Genomic DNA, 24,950 nt, shown 5'->3' on the forward strand with positions numbered 1-24,950 from the left:
TCTACTTTCTAATTCACAACAGAGGAAGATACATAATGCAGGAGCGTATAATGAAATTACAGAATTTATCAATGCTTCTATTACAACTATATGTGCTCTGCTTACAAATCCATGTTTACTGACATGTTCTCAGTTAACATAATTCCATGGTTATACTTAGTAATAAGACGAAGACAGTCATATAAGATGATACAAGCAAGGTTCATTTCAGAAGTCTCCTATGATAAATTGCTGAAGAACATGAAGTAGCATTTTTTCCAGTTCAATTCATTTTTGATTAAAATACTGCTGTAAATTATACCAACATCATTGAAACTATGTAAAAGTAATACAAATAATATAAATCTTATCACTGTATCTAATGATTTGATTTGTCATTTACTGAAAGCAAATGAGGTTTTGGAAAAAACATTATTCCCTGAAAACAATAAAGTATTTAACTTGTTAGTCATCTAAAAGATTCAGTTCAACACTGTTACAGTTGCACCGGTTTTTCTCCATACTGTTACATCAAGATACTGAGTTTAATGGTCATTTAAATATGAGGTGTTCAGGGAGATGATGGAGTTAATACTGAAATATACCAATCTTTCTGTAGCTTGTATGTTGTTAGCTGCATCAAAAAATGTCAAATAGGACACTTCAGAAATGAACTTACATGCCACCTGAAATACTTACTTTACTGAGACGAGAATCATACATTTTATAAAATGCAACATCATACACATACAGTTAAATTACTGCAATAAAAAAAAAAAACAGTTGGCACTCCCATAAAAAAAGATTCTTGAATTAAGATTCCATTCTTGTAGCATTTCCTTCTAGGCTATCTTGCTTCAAAATTTCTTCTTTCTGGATTAAAGAACAAATTCCTGCGCATGCAGTGACTCTCAAAAGCAAACACACACAAAAAAAGCACTCTCACTTACTTTGTAACTTTAAATATCCTTAGAAGGCGCAAGGCTCGTAAAACTGATATACCAAATGAGCCTTGTTTCACAGCAGACCATATCACTTCAAAGATGGAGCCACTGATCACTACACAGTCAAAACGATTGAATGAAGATTCAAAATAGATTCGAGGTCCAAGGGCATACATCTTGATAAGCATCTCCATCATAAAAAGACCCAAGAATACAAATTCAGAAATATCTGAAAAAAGAATATACATACACTTCTTAGTAATTTCAGTAGATGTAATACATATAACATAAATGTAATGCTGTTGGAAAGTTAGAGGAATTATGAGAACTTTAAGTGGACCACAAAAATCACAGTAAAATTTAACAATATGCACAGTTATCGTATGTACTATTAGGGCATCAACAACAAGACTTTTTGGCAAGTCACAGATAAAAATTTATGGTGACTAATAGCCTACAAAAATTTTGAAAAACCATTTCCATCCACTTTACCAATTATTTAAATCAAAGATTTTTTTACAGGAAAAAATAAGCTTATTTTCCTAAAGCAAAGTCCATGCATATTCAAGGAAGTAATATTCAAAATGGCAAATTCATTATTAAAGCAGTCAACAATAAAGACTAGTGTAGTTAAAAAACATTTCAAAAATTCTACCAAATATTTTCATTGTGAAGAGTTATTTTCTAATTGGAGAAAATGCTTAATATTAAATGCTCTACAAAAGAAAGTGAAACTGAGGGCAACAATAAAGCAAGATGCCCACAGTGGTGTAAAATATGCAAAAAGAAGAGGTAATGAAAAAAATGGCTCTGAGCACTATGGGACTTAACTTCTGAGGTCATCAGTCCCCTAGAACTTAGAACTACTTAAACCTAACTAACCTAAGGACATCACACATATCCATGCCCGAGGCAGGATTCGGACCTGTGACCGTAGCGGTCGCGCGATTCCTGACTGTAGCGCCTAGAACCGCTCGGCCACTCAGGCCGCCAGAGGTAATGAAGAACTGATACTGATCTCAGTGTGTATTATGAGGAAGTATTGAGTCATGGCACATGTTGTTTAGTACAAAAATTAGGATTTCTTCAAATGTTCTCATAAGGCCAACTACATTCTTCAGATGATCTTCTTATTGTAGGATGTGTGTTATCTTCATCACAACTTACATTCCTGGAGATAACTAAAGTCTAATCTTTTGGAATCTTATACATACTGTGTACTGACAGTTCACTTCATTCTCAGTTCCTAACTATCATTATTATTTTTTATTATTTCCACTATCACGTTTTGTGTAATTTTATTTTTTAATTTATTCTACAGCCATATCTACATTTGTACTCTATATGCCACCTTCTAGTGTGTGGTGGTGAATACTTCTGATACCACTATCATTTCCCCCTTTAACCACGAAATTCGGGAATGGCACATGGGAAGAATGTTAATAAAGCTGTTCAATGTCTCTGTTTTTAATCATGATCATTTTATGATGTATATATGGGGAAAAAATAATATTTCATCTAAATCTTCCAGGAATGTATATTGTCGAAATTTCAATGGTAAACCTCTCCATGATACATAACACCTCTTTTGTAGCAGTTTTTTGAGCATCTCCATTTTGCTGTCACACTTACTAAAGAAATCTATGATGAAAATTGCTGTTCTTGGTTGGATCTTTTCAATCTCTTCAATTAATTCAACCTGGTAAGAGTCAAAGAATGATTAGCAATACTTAAGAAACAATCTTACACGTGTTTTCTATGCTACTTCTTTCATTGATACATTACAGTTCTTTTTCATGGATACATTACATTTCTTAAGTTTCTCCCAATGAACATAAGTCCGACATCTACTTTTTCTACAATTAGTTTTACATTGTCATTCCACTCAATGTCACTGTCTACATATACTTTTAGGTATTTAACAGTTGTTACTGCTTCCAGTGACTTTTCACAATTGCATATTCAAACAGTAATGGATCTGTTTGCCTATTTATAAACAATACCTTACATCTATTTACATTCACAGTCAACTGCCAATCCCTGCAGCAATCATTGGATCATCTACAGGCCTTCATGCATTATATTACAGTCTTCAGCATTGCAACCTCCCTACAGGCAACAGCATCATCTGCAAAAATGTCACGGAACTCACACTTTTATATCACAGACAACAGTATTATCTGCAAAAAGCATCATGGAGCTTTTGACATTCTCCACTAGATCTTTTATGTACTGGGTGTCAGGGTTAAGCATATAATAACATAAAATGTAATAACTTGAGAAGTAATTGAGATATTTATCGACAGTATACATCCACAAGTATGATGACTCAAAATATTTTTTTGCGCTCCTAACACAACTTGATATGCGCACCATTGTAGCTCAACAGACATCTAATCTGTATTCCACTTTTCTCCAAGAGTTTTGCAGCATTGCAGGTGTAACATTTGCGATAGCCGCATAGGTGCAACAAGGTGGATCTAGTAGATCATGAACTGGTGTCTGGTACACTTTATTCTTGATAAGCCCCCAAAGTGGCCAGGTAATCAATGGACTACATCTCCCAGTCCAGCAATATGAGAACTCATGATCCAAAAAATCCTTGCAATGTTTGCAAAATGGCATGGTAGCACTCCATACTGTACACATGACTACTGACACATTTTTAGGTGAATAGAGCAGTTACTCACATGCGCACATGGTATCAACTGCCAAAAACAAACACAGAAAACATTTTTGTTACCATACTTGTAGAAGCAAACCACCAATAAATATCTCCATTATGTCTCAAGTTATTACATTTTATATTATTATATGTTTAACATGGACAATCTATATATTTTAAACAGTAATGGCTCTATAACACCACCTTGGAGTACTCCTGAAATTATCTTTACATCTGTTGATTTCATCCTGTTAAGAACATCATATTGAGTTCTATCTGCTGGGATGCCCTGAATCTAGTTACAAATCTGGGCCAGCACTTGGTAAGCTCCTTTTCTGTTCACTAAATGACTAGGTGGAACTGTAGCAATGCCTTTTGGAATTCAAGGAATACAGCATGAATTGGGGCACCATTGTCTATGGTGCTCTGAATCTTTGGATGAACAGAGTAAGCAGAGTTTCACAAGATCTTTGTTTACAGAATATAAGCTGATTTTTAAAGAGGAGATTTTCATTAGCCAAAAAGTTATAATGTGCTATCACAGAACATATTTCATAATTGTGCAACAGATTAATGTCAATAATATAAGCCTATAATTCATCTGCCCAAGGAACCTTCTTGAAAATGAGTACAGCCTGTACCTTTTTTTCCAATCACCTGATACCCTCTACTGGTCCAGTGACCTAAGTAAACTGCTGCTAGAATGGGAGCATGTTCATTCTCATAATCTCTGTAGAATCTCATAGGTATCTCAGCTGATCAAGACATATTTCCACCACTGATCAATTTATCTATCTCAATACCTGCCTTTTCAGCTTTCAGAAGACTGAATACAGTATTTGGGCCTTCTCCTGTCATGTTACATGCTCGTGCCAATATGGTCACTGAGTGTCAGTACATGGTTTTGATCCATTTACTATGTGCAACCAAAATTATTAACATTTTTCATCAGATGAATTGTTAAAATTTTACTTTTGAATTCATTGTATGGTTCTCACATTGCTCTTCTAATGCTCATTTTGGCTTTTTAAAATGTCTGTTTGTCAATTAGGCTTTGGCTTCACTTACATCTGTGATGTAGACTTCTCAGATGTTTTGCAGTTTGTTTCCCCTCTCACTTTTTACTTATGCAAAATATTTTCCTTCCTTTCTTAGCATCCTTTGTAACACCCATAATCATTGTTATCACAACCTTATGATCGCTGATGCTATCCTCTATATGAACATATTTGAGGAGTTTTGGTTTGTTGGTTACTATGAGGACTAAGGGATTGCCCTCGTGAGTCAGTCCTCTAACCGTCCGCTCAAAGCAGACTTCTGCCACTGGAACAAATTGCATGACTCTTCCAAACTATAGCTGATAAGTTGAAGTTTCCTCCTATTACAATAGTATGATCATGAAACTTACTCATGATATTCTCCAAAGTTTCTCTGATGCACTCTGCCACTTTAACATGTTTGATCCACCTTATACCATGTGCACATTGTAAGTACTCTGCTGCCTGAGTAGCTCCTCCTTTTGTGTAGAGCATGCCTAACCTATGTTAGAGGCCCTATTGTTCTTTACCTGACAGTGGAAGTTGAAAAATCTGCAATCATGACTGACACTGAATCATCTGACCTTCCTTTTTAGACGTTCCACTTAAGTCCAAACAATACTGACAAATTCATTTTGTACATTTAAAAACATCATATAAGGTTGAACATTATCTAGATAAGTGTTTTAATGTTGTGTTAATGCTGTGTCTTGTGTTTCATTACATTCAACACATTGCATTTTGAATTACTGTTATTTTTGGAATTTTTTGTTTTATAGAATCAGTGTCCAAAAAGGAAGAAGAATCTTGAACATGAAAAAGTGAGTGGAACAGACAAGATTTCATTGTCTAGGAACTTAAAGAAAATTAAACTGACAGAATGCTGTTAACAAATAGTTGAAGCCAGAAAAAAGCTGACCTATACATTTGTTTGTGTGTGTGTGTGTGTGTGTGTGTGTGTGAGAGAGAGAGAGAGAGAGAGAGAGAGAGAGAGAGAGAGAGAGAGAGACAGAGAGACAGAGAGAGAGAGAGAGGGGGGGGGGGAGGGAAGGCAGGAGGGATGGAGGGAAGGAGGGGGGGAGGGAGGGAGGAATTAACCAGTAATAGAAAACTTTGCAAATTTGAGGTGACAGAGTTGATGAGAGAAGTATATCTATCAAATTCTGATGTACCAAAACTGTACGCAAATATCCAAATTTTCTAGATAGTAAAACACTAGGTTGCTACTAAAAGACAACACAATATGTTCTACATGTACCACAGTATTTTCATAGATGGCATGCGGTGTCAGTGCCCCTCATATAAATACTAGAAATGACCAATACCAGAATATCAGTCCCCAACACACACACAGCCAAATTTAACACTCAAACAGAACAGAGATTTATTTGTCCTTTCACAACAGTAATACAAAGAGATGTGACTCAGGATTGGTGTCAATAAAAGGACACAACCACTACCATGGTCTCAAAAGACCTTCTATGAAGTACACAGCAATGGTGCAGTTTGTGACTGAACTGGTGCATGTAAAGTGTTTCCACGTTTGCTTTGATTGCGGGCATTGAAGCAGGTGGATCTGGTTGAAATGATTGTGGATCAGACAATCCTCATTTCATAAGGTTTGGTGAGGACAAAAAGAATTCATTAATTTTCCGTGCATGTCATCTCAGATCCCATGTTCCCATGTTGCAGACTGGTCTGAAACACAATATGGTGACATCCACAGGCACCCTCCTGTGGTGGAATAATTGACCCTTACTCAAACATACATAATTAGGTGATCACTCCATGATTGAGCTTTAAGTGCATTTTAGATTATTCAAAGGTTTGTCACAATTGGAAACATAATGACATTCACACTAGTCACCACTGAATGCCTCCTTAACAGCAATGGTGATTACATGTTCAGACCTTCTGGAAATGAGAGCTCAATTTCACATGACACACTGTATATCAGATGATTATCTGCCTGTATTTAAAATGTGTGCCAAATTTGGCAGCAAACTGACAAATATTTTAAGGAAATGCATTTCTTGCACTAACCTTTTTTCACTGAGTAAGTTCAATCTTTAAAAAAATGTAAATAAGTCCAAAAAGAAACCACTTGGCCCTTAAGGGGGAAAGATCCATTTCAGCTAGTAGTTTTATCATGAATTATGTTTTATGTGTTTTCTATAACTAAATCATGATGACTGGATAAAGTGTTTAAGCATCATGTTTATGGCGATGTAATGTTACCATGACACTGGGCCTGGGAAAGTATTTCACCTGATGCTGATATCTGACTGGCATGTGAATAAATTCTGTATGTTTTGAATTACAGTAGAAATACTTTAAAATTCTCTCATGTTAGTCACATACAAAACATGATTACTTATTTCCAGGTGCAGAATATTTTCAAGGTTCTTGTATCCTACACACAAAGATTCAATAAGATAAAGACTTAATTAACAGCAGTTACATTAAGGTTTGATATAGACACTGAAATTGATAATCTAATATCAAATCAAGTACCTTGTCTTTATAAGCAAATTACAGTAAGATCAAACTAGAATGGCATGACCAACATTAAAACTCTGTGTCTTGAAACCCGGATGGGAGAATGTCACTACTGTATCGCCAAATTTTGAACACAATATGAATATAATTTTGCCTGTATGAGATACAAATGAACGAAGTAAAAAATTGTTGATATTGGTAACTTACCATGTAAATATGGTCTCAGACAGATAATTTTTATGAAAAATATGAGCAAGCCTTTCCAAACCCACACCCCAAGACTGAAAAAGAGCATGCTCAGATAGGAAACTTGCTAACAGACCATAACTCCATAACTGTAAGCCTGACAGATTAGGACATGGAGCTCCCTTCTCAACAACATAGCTATACTATGTGAGCCATTAAAATAGTCCTTACAGACCAATATGAACCTCAAATCTGCCAGTACCTTTCCCCTATTTTCAGAAATGGATCCTGCAATGCGAAGATCTGGTTTTGCGTCCTTGTCTGGTACCACATAAATGAGTTCACTAGATAGAAGAAATTCCATCTTCTATTTTACTTCAGTACACGTAACAAATGACGTTATCACTGTGCAAGTGTATGACATTCAGGTATTCCCGAAGACATCCACATAAAAAGTATGATCTCCCATTACATAAATTTGCATATGCAATTGGGTACTGGAACAGATTTTCTTTAAAAATCTAAGCATTACCCTATTGACTGCATTTCATTTATGTGAGACTGAAATTTTGACTCTGCTAACTTTTTAATCAAAATACTTACATAAGAAATCAGTAAGCCATTGTGGTTGACCATAATATTCTACAGCAGTACAAAGAGTGTTGAGAAAAACCAACACAATAACAAACCAGTAGAACCACTGGGTCTTAACAGTATGACGGATCCAGAATCTGAAACAAATAAAAATAAAATATCCAAAAGTCCACTGATTTACCAGTGAAAAAAATTAAAAAAATAAACACATCTCTAAAGGACCCAATTTGTGCACTATATCTAGTACTGATTTTCTTAACACTCAGAAGCTGTATGCTGGCTTTGTACAGTTTCATTGATTTGCAGTCTGGACTTGTGGTGAAGTAAAACATCTCCACGTCCTTCAGCCGATCCTTCTCCAGTCCCATACCACTATCATACATGTTGATCTCCACCTCACTAAGACCTCACTCACACATCTGTGCACACAAACCTCAACAAAAAATATCTTCACTATGAAAGTATGTTACACATTTCCTTCCCTATAGCTTCTGTACCCAGAGCAAACATAACTGCTCCAATACCAAATGCCTTAGCAGCTATAATAACAAATTCTCCCATGATTCCTCTCTCACAACTATACCACTAGCCTCATTCAGAAACAAATTTCCTTCCCCCCTTTTTTTTCCTTAAAGCCAAGATGTTACTTCTAAACAAAACAAAAGCATCACCTTCATAACTTAGTACCATCCTGAGCTTGAATGCTCTGAGGACTATGACAATCTCCAGCCAGATTATCCAGCCCTGAGATTGTCCTTACTTGATATTCCACCCACAGCACCTCAAGTTAACTTCCATCACCAATCAACCTTTCACATCAATGTAATCAAACTCTATGAAATCTCTAGACCATGATTCTTACCAAACTTTTTCTATTTTTGGGAGTAATCTTGTTACATAACCTATCCCATGCATTTGGAACCCACATACAACTATTTACTCCAGCCCCAACATTTTCAAATCCACTATTATTAAAGGTAAAACAACATGTGAGATTACTAAAACCATATATCAGATGGAACATACAATGAGATGCATTTGCACTATCTGGAACAGATATATCCTGTATCGAGGCAATAAACATGAAACATGAAAGACATTTTATAGCTTGCACACTACATGAGTCATTTGAATCATCTTGTCTAACACCAGTTTCCCTTAAAATGTTGAGATGACAACTAGTACTATAATACATATTTTCATCCTGCCAGCATCCTGGACCAAGTCCTCCCTCCAACCTTCCAATCCCTCTACTTCCTTCCATTTTGTATGTCTGCTAACTTCTCCCTTTCCCTTTTCTTTCTTCTGCCAAGCTTCCACAGTTTTCTTCATGTTTGGGTTCAAAGTCCTCATAAACAGGTTAAAGGATGACCAAAGACTTCCTTTAACATGCTGAGCTTAAATTTTCCACTTTTCACATTCGTTTTTGCTGCCCTAGCTGACAATATTCTTCCTCATCCCATGTTTACCTCCTCTACTATTTCAGCTTCTCCTAATTATTCTTTTGTCCCCCCCCCCTTTCATTCAACATATTTTCAAGACAGATTCGCCCTTCATCTCCTCTGTGACTCCTCCTTCATCATACTTTATCTGTTACTGGTTAAATGCTCATGTACTTATAACATTCAACATCAAAATCCCTGTCCCCATTAACTTCCTCCTCAACTTCTTCCATGGAGCGGGAATATAGTTCACAAGGCCAAGCTATTTCTAAATGCATGTTTTCTTCTCTTTAATAATGAGAGAGATGTCCATGGAATGAACTTATTCACTTGCTTCAGTATTCCTTCATTAACACATCAGAATTCAGTATTCCTTCATTAACACATCAACCCAGAAAGCAAAACATATACATACATCAGAAAATTTGGATATTTTATGTGATTAGGATGTTTATTGATATTTAAACTATATGTCTTTGTCTCTATATACAACTAAACCATGCTGTTTGTCATATTCCTCTTAATAAAAAAGACTCTCCACTGGCCTGTAAAAATTAATTTGGGGATAAACACAAATAATATGAGATGTGTACAGGAAGTAAATTCCATCTAATAACAAAAACAAAACAAATACAGGTACAGAAAAACTATTTGTTGGAAAAAATTGCCAAATTTAAACTATCTTTTTACATAGTTCCTACCATCTTGTAGGCACTTGTCATAGTGTGGCACAATTTTTATATGCCTGTGTTGTAAGTCATGTGCTAATACCAATATTATTTGAGTCTGTCATCATTGCTGAATTTTTGAACACCAAGGAACATTTTCAGGTACAAAATGAGATGGAAGTCATCAAGGTCAGGACTGTACAGAGGGTGACCAAACTGGCTCCAGCTGAAGGCCTGTAAAAGAACTGTTGTGTCTTGCTAACAGTGTGATGTCAGGTACTGTCATGAAACAAAACAATACCATTTGTGAACTTTTCATGGCACTTGTATTGTGGGATGCAGTTTCATAGAAGTCTCACAATAAATATTTGCACTAATTGTTTCAATTTGCACTAAAAATTTCACCTGCTGAATGCTAAATCTTTATTAAAATACTGTGCAAATGATCTTTAAGGTTTTCAAGATTGGCTTGGTTTCAGTCTTTACTGGTGTTGCAGTGTACATCCTTACCACTGGTTCTCATTTTGATTGATGCATTTCATAAGCAACACAAGTTTCAGCCCTGCTCACTATCTTACTCTGACAATCATCACCAGCTTCATTGTAATGTGTCAAAAATTCAAGTGCACTGCCAAGATAGTATTTTTTGTGTTGCTTTATAGTAGATTTTGGCAAGCAACGTGCACACAGTTTTCAAAATTTCAGTTTTTCAGAAATGATTTCATGCTGAATTGATCTTTAAATTTATGGAAAATCTTTTTGAAAAACTGGCTATTGTAAACTTATGGTTTTCAACTGCACAAACAAATCCTTCATTAACCTTATGTGGATGCCTACTTTATTCGGCACTGTGCACTGGACAATGTCATTCATCATGCCGTCCGACCATTCTCCTTACCACTGAATCATTCATCATATTTGCACAATAAACCTCACAAACCTGTCAATGAATGTCAATTGGTTTAGCATTCTTCACATTCAGCAAACGAATTACAGATTTAATCCTGTGATCGGTAAAATTTTCAGTGAACTTTGCCATTCCAAACAAGCATTGTACATTGTAAACAACACACAGAGAAAAAAAATGGCATCATCTCCTTCTCCTTGATTTCAAGCAACTACCACACAAGTGCTGAACTGTAATTATAGCTCTGTAGTTGAAAGAAGTATGAACAAAACTTACTTTCTGGACAGATTTTGTAACAAAGCCAAATGGTAAATATATGTATCATTAAAACAACTTGCTTTAGGAAAAGTGGGGCATCTCTGATGCAGACAGAATGCCATGTACTGTTTGTCTAGAATGCAAATAATAAAGAGAAGATAGCAAGAACACATTGTATGGCATTATCCAGGGTAATGTAGAATGACATAGACAGTTGACATCTAACAGTTATAAGGACATATGAAATTATCAGCTTTCAGGAAAACAATAAGTCTGATAGGACATGATGTCTTACACTCACATGAGGTTGTAGTAGCTCTGAGAATGGCAAGGGTGAACAGAGGGAGGAGGGAGTAGGGATTAGGGAGTAGGGAGGGAGGAGGGAGGCGGGAGGAGGGAGGAGGGAGGAGGGAGGAGGGTGAGGGAGAGGGAGAGGGAGAGGGGGAGGGGGAGGGGAGGGGGAGGGGAGGGGGAAGGAGAGGGGGTGGGTTGGGAATGGATATCTGGATAGGGATAGAAATAGGGGAGAGGGAAGGGTTGGGGCAGCAGCACTCAACAGTTACCACACTTTACCCAAAGAGAAAATGGAAAAACTCACTAAAACTAGCTGAGTGTTGATGTTATAGATAAGTTGCTCATGTGGTGTGTAACAGACAATAACCACTATGAAAAGACTATCAACTTTGGATCATCAAGGAAAACAACCTGCCTGGTGCAAAGAACACACAAACAAGAAATCAGGAAACTGGAGGAAGGCCTGCCACATTGATCATACATTCTTCTAACTCCATTCAGTGGTAATCACATGTTAAATTGCCGCCAGAATGTCAATGGCTCAGACTACTACATTGATTATAAATGCAGAGCAGACAGAAATTGAAACCTGGACAATGACACATCTTCCCATCTTTTTCCCATTTATACCCAATACACAAAAATAGAGTATCTATTTGCATATGTATTCAGAAGCTTCTAACCACCAAAATATTTCAATATATTGTATTTACTCGTCTTCTACACTGTTATAATTGCAGGCTTCTTCTCAAATTTCACAAAGTTCATTTTAACACTGCACATCTTTCAACAAAAAAATTTAATTTTCAAACATTTTCAAAACACCATTATATTACAAACAGATACAAAACTATTACTTAGTACAAGTAGCCACATACATTATGGCAGACCTAAGATTCACTGATGGTGAGCTAATTAAATCGAAAGCTAGAGTACATGAACTTTATTTGGATAGTACTGAAATCCTTAAAGAGCCAGACAAATCCAAGATTTCTGACGTAAATTATACAGAGGAAATTTACAGTACCTGAATCTTTTCTCTGCTCTCCAAAACTGTACACATGCCCCTTTATTTTTTACTTTTGATTTCAAATAGGAAGCTCGAGAGAAACCTGAAGACAAAACATTTGTGTTATTATTTTTAATAAAATGCAGTTGCAGAACTAATGCTACATTTGTCATCTGCGTTGTACTGAGATGTGCTAAAGAATGTGAGTAATAGTACTTTTGCAGCGACCTACAAGTCATACGAAAACAGCAGTAGGTGTTTATTTACTTATGTTAACAAAAATTATAAACTTTGATTGATAAGTCATATTCAGTCTGACAAAGTACTAATTACAGAAAATAAACACTAATCTAACACACTGCCACACTTTAACCGATCATCAAACTTCAACATATCTGCATAGCTTAAGTGCAAAGAAGTAACTGTAATTAGCTACACAAAAGATACATAAAAAAAATACTTTACTTAAGAAGGAAGTGATTCTAATTATATAAACAGAAAATCAAACTGACATACTATGGCTAAACAAAAATCATATGTAAATTCTCTGAACCATTTTCAACAACACAACACTAAACAGTATGAATAATACTTTACTTCTTAACAGAAAATAAATACAGATACTCCAGTCTATTAATGAAGGTTATTTAACAAAACTGTTTATCCAATACCCGAGTCAAATCTTCAAGAGATACACAATTTTTTTTTGTTTCCAGCATTTTCAGGTATAGTACTCTACAATAATAGAGCAAAAAATGTAATTTCTGCTTCACCTGAGTAAAGAAAGAAAAAAGGGATTGGGGAATGCAAAGAGAAATCCTGGTGCAATTCCTGTCCACCAAGCTCCTAGATAACCCCAAATAGGCCCAGGGAGCTGTTTTATTTTTTGTTACAGAAATGAGTTTTAGGCGGAATTTTATTTACTCTAACATTTATGTGTGTGTGTGTGTGTGTGTGTGTGTGTGTGTGTGTGTGTGCTGCAAATGGCACAAGGTGGAATGACAATTACAAGAACAGAGTGTAAAATGTCCTAAGCAATTAATGGAAAAAATAAATTGTAATTATCCATTAGTGACACACAGTACATTTTATTAATTACAAAATAACCTTCTCTGAAAATCGATAAAGGAGGTCAGACAATTCTCTTCCTTCTGTGTCTCAATAACAGAACTGTTGTTCACAACAAGTTACAGAAAAATTAAGAAACTAAGATTTTGTTTTTATCATCTACACACATCTAAAAAAGTTTTGCATCACCTCGGCTCTGACAGTTCCAGAACCTGTACAGAAAACTGGAACAGAGATCAACATGAACATCATTTCCGCCTTTTTTTATTGCTCATGAAAACCACACATTGGATGTTGTACCACCATACAGTGAGACCTTTAGAGGTGGTGATCCAAATTGCTGTACACACCAGTATCTCTAATACCCAGTAGCACATCCTCTTTCATTGATGCATACCTGTATTCATCGTGACATACTATCCACAAGTTCATCAAGGCAGTGTCAGTCCAGATTGCCCCACTCATCAACAGCAATTTGGCGTAGATCCCTCAGAGTGGTTTGTGGGTCATATCGTCCATAAACAGCCCTTTTCAATCCATCCCAGGCATGTTCAATAGGGTTCATGTCTGGAGAACATGCTGGCCACTCTAGTTGAATGATGTCATTATCCAGAAGGAAGTCATTCACAAGACGTGCACGATGTGGGCATGAATTGTCATCCACGAAGACGAATGCCTCACCAATATGCTGCTGCTATGGTTGCACTATTGGTCAGAGGATGGCATTCACATATCATACAGACATTACGGCGCCTTCCATGACCACCAGTGGTGTACTTCGGCCCCACATAATGCCACCTCACAACAGCAGGGAACTTCCACTTTGCTGTACTTGCTGGACAGTGTGTCTAAGGTGTTCAGCCTGACCGGGTTGCCTCCAAACACGTCTCTGACGATTGTCTGGTTGAAGACATATGTGATTCTCATCGGTGAAGAGAACGTGATGCCAATCCTAAGCAGTCCATTCAGCATGTTGTTGGGCCCATCTGTACCGTGCTGCATGGCATTGTGGTTGCAAATATGGACCTCGCCATGGACGTCGGGAGTGAAATTGGGCATCATGCATCCTATTGCGCACAGTTTGAGTCATAACAGGACATCCTGTGGCTACACAAAAAGCATTATTCAACGTGGTGGCATTTCTGTCAGGGTTCCTCCGAGCCATAATCCATAGATAGCAGTCATCCACTGCAGTAGTAGCCCTTGGGTGGCCTGAGCAAGGCATGTCATTGACAGTTCCTATCTCTCTATATCTCCTCCATGTCCGAACTACATAGCTTTGGTTCACTCTGAGATGCCTGGACACTTCCCTGTTGACAGATCTTCCTGGCACAAAGTAACAATGCAGACATAATCGAACCGTGGTATTGTACATCTAGGCATGGTTGAACTACAGACAACACAAGCTGTGTACCTCCTTCCTGATGGAATGACTGGAACTGACTGGCTGTCGGATGCCCTCCATCTAATAAGCACTGTTTGTTTACATCTCTGGGCAGGTTTAGTGACATCTCTGAACAGTCAGAGGGACTGTGTCTGTGATACAATATCCACAGTCAACATCAATCTCCAGTCCTTGGAACCAGGGTGATGCAAAACTTTTTTTGATGTGTGTATTTATACTACCAATTATTATTTTATGACACTGTTTCATGTATGAGACCCATCAGACATAGCAGTACACAATTTATTTGTTTATTTGCTCTTAGTTCTTACAGTTGTTTGAAAGTACCCAACATTTAATTGTCAGTCATAAGGGTCACAGAGGGTAATGTACATGGAAACTCTACAGGGTACAACTGTTGTCTTAAGCATATCATTTAGAATTAGTCTTGTTTGTAAGAAATGAGCCAAATGTGTGACTCACAAACAATTTTATTGCAGAAAGTACTGAATTTAAAGCATGCCAAAGTTTGGTAATTACTGATACAATTAAAGAATCATTCTTACACCAATGATGTTGAAGGCAACAACAAGTTTCATTTTGCTTTTTTATTGTGCAAGAAACACATCAATGGCTAATATAAACAATAATAGATTTTTTCATATTTGTTAAATAACCTTGTGCTTTCTACAGCATATCTATACAAGTTATGAGGAAAATAAATGTAATTACTCCTCCAGGCTAGGGAGGGATTACAAATAACACCAGGCCATAAGTATCATTCAACATCTTAATACAATGCTGATAGCTAATGTATGTTGTCTCATCCAATTTACTGCAAGCAAATACACTCTTACACAAATCACTACAATGATTATAATGTCAGGAATATTGGCAGCATTTTAATAATAATGATTAACTGCGGTGATGTTAACTTCTAATAAATGAACCTAAATATTTAGTCTACAACCAACAATCAAGTAATTAATAAGATTACCTTATATATTACTTGCAAACTACTGAAAAATTACTATCTCAAAGGAGGAACTTACTAACCATTAAAAATGCTCTGAATTTTGCTACAATCATTAAGAAAATTCAGACAGCACAATGCTTAGTACACTAATTTCCAAACATGAAAACTTTTTATCACTTAGGAAGCACTGAGCACTCAGCAACTACATTAATGGCATTTTGTAAACATTTTTGTCTTTACTCCTTTGAGATGCAAGAACTAAGAAAGCCAAGTATTAGTTATGGCTTCTAATAACCCCAGAGTACTTTAAAGCTTGGAATTGCAACGCATTGTGCCTTCAAAAGGAGAGCATTATAAGGGCATGTCCTCACCTCACATATGCACTGCTTCTGCATTTTTAAATGACATTGTCACATCATCGCAAGAAGACTCTTACCAACCTCCCATCCCCCCCCACCCCACCCCCACCCACCGTTTGGTGATACAGCCTACAGAAAAAAAAAAAAAAATAAAATAAAATAAAATAAAAATAAAAAAAAAATTAAAAAAAAATTGATGAAAGATGGCACAACACAATGGAAAGGAAAGCTACTACAGGCTTCAAGCTAATGAGGAACTAATTAGTTGTAAATCATAGGTAATTAATGATGAACTGTTTCAACATTTGGACTCCTTTGATATCAGTAGTGTGTACATGACAACCAAACACAAAATAGTGATTCTGCTTCCTCTTGTAAAACGCTTCTAAATCACTTGCCCATTACACACTAGTGACTAGTAATGTGCTATTTTTATCTGTTTGAAGATTTATTGGTGCTGAAACACATGTAATGCACTATAATTTTAATCAGTAACAATAGTCAAATTCCTTTCTGTAATAATACAAGTTGAAATGATGTAAAATGAAGCAACAATGTTTTAAGAAGTTATAAAGTTTTAATTCATACTGTGAATACAGATCAGATCTGGTTATCTACAAAGAAGACACAACAGAAAACATTATTATTTCTAGGAGTGTGGAAGTCTTACTGGATGTAACAATTTATAATTGCCCGAACGATACACAAAACAAAACAATACAGAGTAACTGAACTACTTAAATCATTTCAGATATTGCATAAGTAACAAACAATCTGACTTTGTAAGAAGTGGGAACAGCTGTCAGTCATCTCACAAAAGGTTGTATGCCAGATTTTGACAGAAAAATATTTAACAGGGGCCATAAAGATAAAGCAAGGCAATTACAGCATGAGTAGTAGCATAAAGAAATCCTTTTTCCCTCTGTACTTTCTAGTGAAGAAATTATGTATATACCAAACAATGTGTTTACAAAAGCTGTTTCAAGAATATATGTCATAGTAACAGTCATTATAAAGTACACATTATATACTGTAAAGAAACAAGAGGCAAAGCTTGTACAGAGCCAAAAATGTTCAGGAAAGAAATATTATGTTGTCTGTGTTAAGGAAATTGCATCACATTGTTCAATGTACTAATTAGCACATTAGCACACAGAGATATTGAACTGTTTGCATGTTGCAACGTAATATGAAAATAGTAGAAATAATTTCAGGCAACTTCTGGTTGAGGAACTGTGGTGGCACATGACACAACATGTGCAAGATTAGCAATTGCAAGTCAATGTTGCAAGATTCATGCACTGAGAGCCTGCAGGCTTTAAAAGATATGTTATTACATTTCAGTGAAGACTGACCACAAACAAAATTTCTCAACAATGACAGACAGACTTGTGTAAGTGCTCAAAGAAACACATGCATGACATTAAGTGCGATCCACTGCATGCAGACATTGTGTTTGCCTGGTGTATCTACAAATCCATGAAAGTGCCTGTACACCATGAGACCAACACATATTTATCAATTATATTGTGTCTGCCTGGTGTATCTACAAATCCAAATCTGTACCCCCCTGAGACGAATGCATATTTATCAATTATATAGTATCACAGAATTGTTTGTCTGCACTGATATGCAGCATATGTAAACTTGATCTGTGAGTAGTGGTAACCAGTCCTCCTCATGTGCCCAACGTGTTTTTCTTCTGTCTCCAACAATATGCACTGAGCTGTAGAAAAAAGATTCATCCAGTATCTCAGAAAGATATATATAGAGAAGCTGCTTTGAGGATGGACAGAAATACAGAATTACAATTGTTCTCACATAGAACACTGTTCACTGATGCATAATGATATTTGGATCATAATGTTGAATAATTCAGAAATAAGAAAGTTTACATCATTCTCACAGACTACAACAGTCCACACAGAGTACAACAATTGTCCAATGGTTGGAGGAACACAAAAGCCAAAGCATCCAATATCCAGTTAGAAACTTAAGTCTTATCCTTGCTGAGAACTGGTGCAGTGTTTTGGCCAACCCTCATTTTCTCATAACCTTACAACGGCTGTAAAGTACACTCCTTGGAAAAACAATGTGTTGGCAATGAATGTCTATTTGAGGTGTTAACATTTTTTATTAGGGTTTCAGTCCAACCAATTTGCACTAATTTGTGTAAATCTGAATAGACAACAGATCTGTAAAATATTGCTGCCTCTGAATGTAGATACTGATTCCAGCTGAGTGGCAACGGTGTTGCATGACAACATTTTTATGAACAGAATACTCATCACCTATGTGCAATGGAATTTGGTTAGTTTTATTATCCACTATAATCTGCTATTCATCTTTGACTTATGAGAAGTATTACACATATACAAGCAGATTTGATAAATAGTGTGACAAAATAACAAACTGAAGATAGGTGCTATAATAAATTAGAAACAATGACAACAGATGCACTGACTGTAACTGTAAACAATACGACCAACATGGATGGATTTGGCGAACAACAACCCACTTTCAGAACAGCAGAGGTAACTTGTGACTTGTGTCAGCACACATATAGAATGGATTTAGAAAATGACCTTGAAATTACTTATGTATATTGATTGAGGGTTGCTACATAAAACAAAATTAAACATGATAACATAAAGCACTACAGGTAACAACCCACTATACAGTTGAGGTGTTGAGTGGTCAATAGGCACATAAACAAGACAAAAAAAGTTGCTAAACATAATCATTAAAAAATAAAATACAGAAGTCTGAACCTGCAGAATAAAAAATGTGTATTTTAACTAGTTAACCATGTCCCATGGGCATGGAGAATGTGTCATTTAGGTTGCCTGCTCAACAGGTGATAAGCAGCAAGATAACATATGCCTACAGTTGTAGTTTCAGTCTAACCTACAGAGACAAAAATAAAGCATTGTTTGGCATCAATCTGCCTGCTGGGTGCTTATGCATGATGGGTATGTATGTGGGACTCACGGCCAAATAAGGAGAGTTGACTAGAGGGTCAATCAGTTGGACTATTCGGGACCCAAGGCCCAGCCTTCTAATTATGGTGAGTGCCAGCAGACAAAAACCTTCAACCACCTTTGAAGGCCACCACTTATTCAGCAATTCATTAATTTGTGATTGGACTTAGAAGGTGTCCTTGTAAGTGTATACTACCCAGATTATGACTTTGATTCAGAGTGATACTTGTCAGATATTGTGCTTTATGTGAGATCTACTCCAAATGAGAGTCATGTTTTGTATATAATTGATACCATAGTAAATAGTATGAGCTTTGACTCTCAACAATCACTCAGTAGTTGTGTTAGTCGTATCCATGGAAAAGTGTTATAACAATGAAAACTTTCCATTTCAAAATGGAAACTCCATAAATGGATATCTCAATGCAAGTGCTAACCAGAAAAAGAACCAGCAAAGGAGATGGAATTTCCACCACCTTCATTCCCAAGTTTCGATAAGAAAGTGTAGTCATGGCTGAACTGTGCTGCAGGTTAGAACAGCACTTTGTGGCCCACAGAATAACAGATGACACAGAGCAGAAAGCTTTTCCACTTGCACGTACTGTCACAAACATTTATAGGCTTATATAGAAACTTAATTCGGAAGTAGAGCCTAGTACATTAACATATATGCAACTGAAAGAGACGTTAGCAGAATACTGTGACTCACAAATTCCTGTAGCTGTTGCAAGGCATAAATTTTTCAGTAGGGTTAAGAGTAGCGTTAAGAAAAGCATGCAAAGTTACAGAGAATGGACTTCTCAGCTGCAAGCATTAACACATGATAGGAAATTTCAGTGCCTTAATGATAAGTGTAAACAGTCCTATGCTGATTCAACTACTGGGGGAGATGATTGTAGCGTGTTCTCCTGATAATAGTTTGAAAAATTATTTCTTAAAAGCAAAAATGCCCCTCGTAAGAAAGCTGTTTTTCAATCATATGTGCATTTGAGCAAATGATAATCTCATCAACAGCATTACAATATCCTTTAGTAATCTATCACACTGGTTAACAACAGCTGAGCTGAGTGCCCTCACACGCCACCAGTAAACAAAGCTGTCTGGACTCAGCCAAATATCTGCAGGACACACCACAAAAACAATTTAAAAAAAGTTATGCTCATGTGTCAGGTTTTCCATTACTTACAAGCATGATAACTGCTATTTTTGTATGGCAAAATGTGCTGCTTATCATAAAAAGGTCAAAAGGCTGAAGTTTGTAATACCACACATAAATTTAAAGTAGGTCTAAATGGCACATGAATTTTAGAAGCAAGTCAAGACAGTATGCAAGACATGGAGCAATCATCTAATTTATCTAACAAAGATTCTCAAGTAAATGCAATACTACCAGGTGGCAACAAATTTTAAATTTACATGTGGGGATTACCAGAAATCCCATTACATTTCAAACTGATATGAGCTCATCTTCCACACTTTTAAATTCTCAAACATGCAAGCAGTTAGGCTCACCAAAGTTACAGCCATTCAGCATCACTGTATGTGGTCAGCTCTTTGCTAGTGTAATGTATAAAGATAAAACTGTAAATCTGAGATTCAGCAGTGACATCATTCAGATTAATCTACTGGCATAACAGTTTGAGAGGTTTCTGATATGCTGATCTCATGTCCCACAATCATAGGTCACTCCTCATGCTGCTTGTAGGCAGCAGTTAGCCAGTCAGAACAGGCTGAAGGTATAATTCCTGAGTGGTGTTTTTGGTGTTTTACATTTTTTTGAAATCAAGATTCACTGTGGTCAAGTCACAGGCAGCTAATAATATATTGGGTCAAATTTTTGCTCTAAGTTAGATATTGCGCTGCATAGCTCCACCAATCAAGTCCACATTCAACTGTTAAAACACATCTTATGGAATTATTACACCAGTACATGAAGATTTCTGATGACAAAACAACATGTAGAAAAGATTACAAAGCACATGTAACTTTGAATCCTACAGCAATACCCCAGTCTCACAAAGCACAAAAGTTGCCTTTTGACTGGAAAGATAAATTAGAGTTGTAAAGATTACAAAAAGAGGGTGTAATACAATCTACGGCTAACAGCCAATGGCCTATGCAAATGCTCGTAGAAAAATCCAATGGCTCCCTGTGAATCTGCAGTGACTTTAAAGCCACAATCAACACACAAGCAGTCTCCAAAGAGGAGGATATTATGACTAAATTGACTGTAGGTACAATTTTTGCCAAAACAGATCTGACAGAAGCTTGCGTTCAGTTGCCTTTGGATTGACAATCACAAAAAGTTACAGTGATTAATACCCCATTGACTTATTTAGGTACAGAAGATTCTCATTTGGTGTCTCTAGTGCACCAGCTATTTTCCAAATGCATCTCAAGCAGTTAACTATCAGAGTTCCAGGGACTGCCAATTGTATTGACAATATCATAATGATGGAAAAGATTCTGATGATCTTTTGAGAAATTTATAACCATCATTTCTAACCCTAGAACCAGCTACTTTTAAGGTGCAATAGACAAAAGTGTGTTTCTTTATAAAGCAAATAGAGCACCTGGGGGCACATATTCAGTGTTAACAGTGTAACATGCACATCACTAATGTAAAGCACCTCAAGTTCATTCTGGTTCAGATAACCTATTACAGGAAATTTATTCAGAAATCAGTGGACATTTCATAACCTTTAAACAGATTGTTAAGAAAAATAATTTAGCAAACTAAAACAAACAATAATTAAATCCAGTTGGTTAAATAACTTCAGTTTGAAGAAGTTAATTACAACGGCTGCTGACACTTTGAACTATGGGTTCAGAGCTATTATTTCACACACCCAAATGGATTAGAATGACTGATAGCATTTGCTTCTAAAACACTCAGTGCTGCACAGTAGAATTATAGCCAAACAGAAAAAGAGGCTTTGGCTATTACTTTCACTCTCAAGATGTTTCACGAGTATGCCTACGGGCAAAGATTTATTCTGTTATCAGACCATGAAGCTTTGCTATCAAAACTCAATGCTTGCAGTAGCATTCTGCAAAGAACTACACAGCCACTGCAATGATGTTTCTCACTCCTATCAAAGTATAACTGTGAAATAAGGTACTGCACATAGCACTCACATAGCATTCTAATGCCAAAATATTTCCTGCCTACCAAGAAGGCAGGGCACACTATTTGATGCTGCACCCAATATCTGCTTACATATGGACATTGACATGGAAGAAGCAGTGGAACGACTTCCTCTTAGTGCTACTAGTGTAGCCAAACTCATTCCCATGGCCCTTATTTTATAGGATGTAAAAACGTGCTGAAAAACAATGGCTTGTAGATAAAAAACTGTTCTGCAACTCAGATATAGATACATAATGGAACACAAGATATGAAAAAAAACTATATTTAAGGGAATTCTCCAATTATATACTGAGAATGCAAAAGCTAGAGAGTCATAATGTATAAGACCTTACCACGCAAAGTACTTAGTTTACCCCACAAAGGTCATTGGGGCATCAATCTAAACTAAAGGATCGCACATGAACATGATTTGTGGACAGGGGTAGACAAAGATATTGAGCAAACCCTAGCAAATTGCACATATTTTCTGTGGCCACAACTCACTCAGTCGTGCAGGATAATTTTTAGGTGCTCAGTGGCTCGCTGTTGTGGATGCATATAGTAAGTTCCCTTACATCACAAGCTTGCAGTCAACAATTTCCTCGAAAACAATTCAAGGACAATCAAGAATTTTTGTAATCAAAGAAAGGGTTAGCTCCAACGTTGGGTACAGATAATGGCACACAAGTTACCTCCTATGAATCTGAGAAATATTGTAATGAAAACATCATCAAACATGTTATATCAGCACCATTTCACCTCAAATCAAATAGCCTGGCTGAAAGACTTGAATGAACATTCAAGGTGTGTATGACCACATTCATTCAAAATTACAATAAAGATGTCTTAACTATGTTCTTATCCACATATTGAAACATACCTCAGAAAGGTAAATGTCCAGCTGAGAAATTACATGGTTGAGCCCAAAGGATTCATCCATATATCTGAGAAACATAGCGAACCATCACACACAGAGCATAAGAAAAATTTAGACTGAATGACAGTGTACTTGCCTCAATATTTAAAAAGGGAAAGCAAATGTGGCTGCCAGCATGCATCACCAAGCTTTTGGGAAATGCTACATTTGAAATAAAATTGCAGATTAGGCCTGTGCCAGGAAAAACTTCAACTAGTTATGTTTCACAGCATATAAATGTCCCAAGCAACAGGTATACCACATTGTTTTCTGTTTCAAGATACTTAAGTTTGAGAATACCTATTGGACAGCCACAGAATCTCCACCAGTAGCCCACTACACCTCCAGACCACATGTCCAATGATGAGGACATGGAAGTGGATTTTGACATTGTTCCAGTGGAGGCCAATCTCATCAATCCAGAGACAGATCATCCGATCAGTGCACCTTCAGATGGTGATCATGACATCACAATAGCTTTCCCAACTATCCTCTATCGATGGAAGAATGATTCCATGGAGCACCAGTACAGTAGTTCATTAGGTGGTAAGTGGCTAGATGATATATGGCTAAAGCTTTAGTTCTCGTCTGGCCTACAGAAGGCGACCCCTTTGCCACTTCACTTCGCATCTCCTGTCATATGGGTGCAAATAGAGCATTGCTTGTTATCACTACACCCACTTGGTATTTGTGTGGGCTCCAAGGCCCAAAAAGGAGAGTTGACTGGAGGATCAATTGGGTGATCCACTTCTGGAGTCAACACCCAGCCTACTAGTTATAACGAGCACCAATGGACAACAGCCTCCAACCGATCTTTGACAGCTGCCACTGGTTGACCAGTTCATCATATTGTGACTGTTCTTTGAAGAATTTCTTGGACATGTCTACAGGCCATATCAGGACTTCTGTTAAGAGTGATACTTGTCAAATATTGTACCTGATGTTGGATCTCTTCCAAATAAGAGTCGTCAAGTATTGTACATAATTGATCACTTTCACTTTTATGGTGTTAATTGCTGTAGTATACGGAGGCTTAGTTGCTAAGTGTACCCTACAACAGAGCAGAATACAGCACATCCACAAGATTAGCAATGTTTTTCATCTTTTTTATGTGCCTATTAAATGTTCGAACACACAACTATATGGTGTGTTAGCATCACTACACCTTCCCTTATTTAAAACTAAAATGAAGTTTACATGATCAAAAAACTGTCCTCCTCCTTAACAACGCCCATCCACACTATTTGGAAGATTGAGGTGGAAAGAAATCTTCCAGTTAAATGCTTTATAATGATAATACCTTTTTTTTGTCAATGACAGTTAGCAATGCATTTGAGGGAAGATCAAACCTTTAATACACATGCAAAATATTGGTATATTAGCTGCATTAAGTACGTCAAGTCAATAAACTCTGCTTTCTGTATGAACCAGGGAAATTTGTCACAGCACAGGCTCAGCCTCAAGAAGATAAGACAGCAGAAGTAGTGCAATTCTCAGTCATGATCTTTTTAAGTGTTAAATTATTGTCAACTGACAAACTAGACTTAACTGTATTAGAATATATTGTCTCTTTTTGGCTAAAGACTGGGAAAAAAATAGATAGTAGGCAATGTTTTTGTAACAGTGTTAACAAGCTTTAATAAAGAATGTGAAT

General features: G+C 36.6%; 1 protein-coding gene across 1 annotated transcript in view; it reads right to left on the reverse strand.

The window, feature by feature from the left end:
* The window catches only part of LOC124556062 (voltage-dependent calcium channel type A subunit alpha-1), a gene marked incomplete at its 3' end in the record, with an annotated part of 507,834 nt that overhangs the window by 324,104 nt on the left and 158,780 nt on the right, over nt 1-24,950 (reverse strand). Inside the window, exons 12-14 of the mRNA XM_047130091.1 lie at nt 12,501-12,585; nt 7,914-8,041; nt 930-1,152 (exon numbers count right to left, since the gene is read on the reverse strand). Of these exons, the coding sequence (XP_046986047.1) occupies nt 930-1,152; nt 7,914-8,041; nt 12,501-12,585 (436 nt within the window). The remainder of the gene's footprint in view (nt 1-929; nt 1,153-7,913; nt 8,042-12,500; nt 12,586-24,950) is intronic.

The sequence above is a fragment of the Schistocerca americana genome, chromosome X (assembly GCF_021461395.2).
Source record: "Schistocerca americana isolate TAMUIC-IGC-003095 chromosome X, iqSchAmer2.1, whole genome shotgun sequence".
NCBI lineage: Eukaryota > Metazoa > Arthropoda > Insecta > Orthoptera > Acrididae > Schistocerca > Schistocerca americana.